The sequence below is a fragment of the Simochromis diagramma genome, unplaced genomic scaffold, assembly GCF_900408965.1.
Source record: "Simochromis diagramma unplaced genomic scaffold, fSimDia1.1 OVJJ01000123.1, whole genome shotgun sequence".
NCBI classification, from domain to species: domain Eukaryota; kingdom Metazoa; phylum Chordata; class Actinopteri; order Cichliformes; family Cichlidae; genus Simochromis; species Simochromis diagramma.
The window spans coordinates 2820812-2825293 of NW_024386778.1; the positions used below are offsets into that span (position 1 = coordinate 2820812).

At 43.6% G+C, this 4482-nt stretch overlaps 1 protein-coding gene across 1 annotated transcript; it reads right to left on the reverse strand.

Moving 5' to 3' along the window:
• Positions 1-1754: 1754 nt before the first annotated feature.
• Positions 1755-3591, reverse strand: bhlha9 (basic helix-loop-helix family, member a9). The gene has a single exon (XM_040010292.1). It carries the CDS (start codon positions 3189-3191, stop codon positions 2334-2336), a length of 858 nt encoding a protein of 285 aa, XP_039866226.1. The 5' UTR covers positions 3192-3591; the 3' UTR covers positions 1755-2333.
• Between the last annotated feature and the right edge of the window lie 891 nt (positions 3592-4482).

The following is a 4482-nucleotide window of genomic DNA, read 5'->3' on the forward strand; positions in this document are numbered from 1 at the left end:
ACAGTGACAAAGATGCAAATGTTTGGTATTAGTCGTTCATGGTTAGCTTGTCACTTCTGCAGCTGTTTCATCAAGTTGTCTCCCCAGAAACACTTGTGTTTTGTGAGGTTTTTGCTCCTCAGCTGTAAAAGACTGATAGGATATTGTCGTCACCCTGCAGTGTGGACACCCAAGTTTGTGAATGCGATAAATCGATAACGAGGCAATGTAATTAGATATTCTTACCATAGATGCATCTACTAAAAATCTTGGACTAGTACAGGTGCTAATACCATTGATATTATCTATTAGAAGGCTGCTAGTATTTTATGGGGGATTTTTTGTGAGTTTTGTTGTGTTTTTTTTTTTTTGTTGTTGTGTGCTTTTGTTACCATTGTCTGTCGACAACACAAAAGCTACTAAACTAAAATTTTATGAACACAGACAAAAACAGAACCCATAACAAGATAAAGCATTGACCTTAGCAGAAGATGTGCTGTCCCAGGCTTTGGAAAGTTGTAAATCTATTTCGATTATCGCTCTTTTGAACAGCACTTTTATTTGCCTGTGTGGATAATGAGTTTTTCTGATTTTGATTCTGTAACGGATCAGTGACAAGCTGTGGTACAGCTCTTGGTAGTCTCTTGAGGACCCAAACCAGTAGGTACCCTTGCAATGAGTTAAGCGAAGATCCACATTTGTGCCAGAAAGGGAGGAGGAAGAGACATGCCGTCATCGAGTGCTATCAGCCACACTCGTCTCTCACTGGTGACTCAAGGTTTTCCAGTGATTCACGTCTGCACAGAAGCTGAACGACAGGCTCAAAGTGTAGTGACTCTCCCCCTTTTTCTCACCACCTATATCCTCCTCTTCCTATTATTTCACTCTCCATTCATCTCTTTGTCCACATTCCCTTTCCTTCCTGTCTGCTAATTGTTGCTGCACCACACCATTTATTTCTCCACCGAGCCCACAGTAGTTCTCCCCAGGCCACCAATTTTCAGCAGCGTCTCGAGGCTCCTGTTGGGAGACCTCCAGGACGTTCAAAAAAAACAACCCTGAACACACCCAGCTGTACCTCCAGGCCGGTGCAGCCCAAAAGGGGATTTCACCTTGCTGATGACGGGGCACACTCTTCCTTCCTGAACCCATATAAATCTGTCGGTGGGCTTCGTCCTATGGTCTAACATTAAAGCTGTTTTCCATGACATGCTGCTCAGCAGGGGAGGGAAAGCTGTTATTGACTAATATAAGCCGGTCTAGGATGACTTGTGTTTACTATTCGCTGTTTCTGATTTCAAAGAAGATCAGCTGACCTCTCAGTGTTTGAACTGAAAGGTACAATATAAGAAGTGAATTCTTTTCAAGAGCCAATACATACAATTTTCAACCAGTATTGCCTGGTTTTTATGTGCTTTTGTTGCTTCGCCATTCTTGCCTTCTACTCATGTTTTTATTGTGCTGTAAGTAAATAACACAGTGAGTTCTCTCCTCCAAGAAGAATGGCAAGAATGGGCTTGTACGGACGTTTCTCATCTGAGTGAAGGACCTCTGTCATCTCACATTCTGAATGGCAGAGGCTACCAGCCTTAGGCTATAATCAAACACACTCCCACAGGCATGCATGCACACACTGATGCACACGCTTAATGCAAGCTTTGTGTTAGTGCAGTGTTGTAGTCCTGGGAACCATATGCATTTTCTGTTTTCTTATGAAAGGAGCCATAAAAAGAGTCATCTATCATTTTAAACATTTAATTTTCAAGCTTGGAAAAAGCAAAGGAAAAGCAGCGTCTTTACAACACAAACAGACTGTACTTTTTAAAGTCAGAGAATAAATACATAAGCATGTTGAATGTTGAAACCAGATCTTAGTCACATTTTCTTTCAGAGCGCTTTGTACTACTTGAAAGCTAGCACGCTGTATGCATAGTTACATAGCACTGTTTTTTATGCTAGTCTGTCTGTTTTTATTTCCGACACACCCATTTTTATTACCTTACATTTACTAATGCAACTCCAATAATTCATCCTTTGCAGAAGGCCAATTTAGCACAGCAAAAATATAATTATGTGAATTGTCATCTGTAGATTGCAAAACATTCTTTAGAATTAACATTTTCAAATTCAACATCAAAACAAAATACCTAACATATGTAACATTCTGCAGTCTAGATTGCCATTGCTCCTTTATCTGTGTTCAGCTTGCAGGACTGTAGTTTGCTCTACAATCACAGCCTTCCTGTAAGTTTCAATAACAGCAACAGTAAGAGCACAAGGTTACTCCCTCAAACCCTTAAAAAGTCCATCAGGGTTCTTCAGTTTTCAGGACTTCACAGTACTCGTGAAGCTTGTTACAGTATATCAGAGCACAGGGGGAAGCTGCTCTCCGGCTCCTGCAGGTAGCTCACCTGCCATGGAAGTCCCAGAGTAGCAGATGGCTCTGCAAAGGTGTCCATGTATCCCTGAGTGCAGGAGGCCCACATCCCCGGCTGGTATCCCAACCCCTCATCCACCTGAGGGTATCTCAGAGGGCTGGGTGGAAGATCACAGGGGGTGCCACAGTGTCTGTGCGAGGCATAAAACTGTCCCTCGGTGGGATAACAAGGGTAGTGTGGTGATGGGGGACATGATGGCACTGTGTTGTCTATGTAGGCATGAGGTCTGTGCATGTGAGGCGCTGGCTGTGGCTGCATCTGTTGAGAGATGGATGCGTGCCAGGGGACGTAGCTCTGATGCTCCGGACAAGGAACTGTTAACCTGGTCTGCTCAAGCCGTGACGCCCCCATCGCTGCCGGTCCCACTGATGACCTGTTGCACTCACGGTGGGCGCAGGGCTTACTGGGTGGATGAGAGCTCAGGAATACTGAGAGAGCAGAGATGCGGTTGATGGCTCGCTGTAGTGTGGCAATCTTGGACAGCCGTTTGCCACTGAGGTCATGGTTCAGGGCAACACGGAGGGCATTGAACGCCTGGTTGTAGTCCATAATGCGTTTTCGCTCGCGGACATTAGCGGCCATTCTTCGAGCTTTTGAGCGAACCGGTCGGTTGCGCTTCTTGGTTTGGCCTTCCTCTGCTTCGCTTGGGCTGCTGGTTGAACTCTCGTCTTGGAATGATGGCTTGGGACTTCCTTCATCTTCGCATTGGACCAGACCGCCAAGTTCAAGCTCTTCCTCAGAGAACTCGGAGCTCGCAACGCTGCTGCAGCTCATTGTGTCGGTAGTGCGCGCACCAGATGAGACAACGTAAAATCTTCCTTCTTGTAGTGCAATTTCAGTGAAAATCCTAGATGTGGTTTGCACGAGGAGCTGTGAGTGCAGGGTTCCAGCACTCCGTCGCACGCTCGCTGATGTGCCTCGGCTTCTTTTGTGGGGCTGTCGGTGTTTGCTGCTGTGCCGACAGCCCGTGTATTCTCCTGCTCTGAGTCCCCTGGTGCTGTGTGATAACTTGTGCCTCAACAAGACAGGTTTACCTGCTTTTTAAAGATCTTGAGGTCACATGGTACACTCACCTGTAAAGAATGATGCACTCTCTCTCCCTCTTCAGGTTTATGGGCACCCTCAAGGCAAATGGCACTGACACGTCCTCCTCCTTCTACTCTGACTCTCCCTCACAGGAGAGTTTCAACACTTCATTGTAAAATAAAAGCAAAATGCTGCACTTTGGAAATGCCAGTTTGCTTCATACCACAGTTATTATAGTTTTCCATTTTCTGATTGTTTTTTATTTCCTTTTGTTTTCAAGGCAGTTTAGTTTAAGTTTTACAGTTTGAAACGTTTTAACTTTGTCTTAGTTTCTACCAGTTTCAGTATTACTTACACTTTTATGGAGCATATGTCAGATTTAGGAAAATTAGTCCAATAAAACTTTGTGAGAACAGTTGACTCACAGTCTTGTAGACATGCAGCGTCTCAATAAGCACATCTATCGATGCCTCATCAGACAAACTGTCATAAAATTTTACCGAACTAACAAATAACGAACTTACTGACAATAAATGGTCGCAAAATCATTTCAGTTGGTTAAAAATGTTTTCAAGAGTCTAGTTTTTATTTTTACTTTATTTAATTAGTTCAATATCAACATCTTGGCTCATTTCATTCAGTTGTAATTCACTTTTCTTTAATCACAGGCCTTCGGTCACTCTGTCTTTCACCTTTACAAACAACAGCATGCTCAGTCTGATTGTTCCCCACAATGACTTCTTTCTCTGCCCTGTACAATATGTAATTTTACATTATTTACTAATGAAGGCATATTCATTATTCATTTAAATACATCTTCTATCAAATTAGTCCCACAGATCTTCATGACAAATTGCACATTTACCTGTTATATGCGCTTCCCCATGTGTCAAGCCTGGAAAGTAAGCAACCTTCTTATCTACCTTGGGTTAGATTCAAGCTTGCAATTAGCCGTCTCTGGAGTGGCGATTCTCCTTCTCTCTGTATCTCTCTGCTCAGGCTTAAGGGCCATGTAATTTAGAGTAGCTTCCCTGGAACT

Coding starts and splice junctions, on each gene's coding strand:
- bhlha9 (XM_040010292.1), bottom strand. CDS start 3,191: ATGAGCTGCAGCAGCGTTGCGAGCTCCGAGTTCTCTGAGGAAGAGCTT.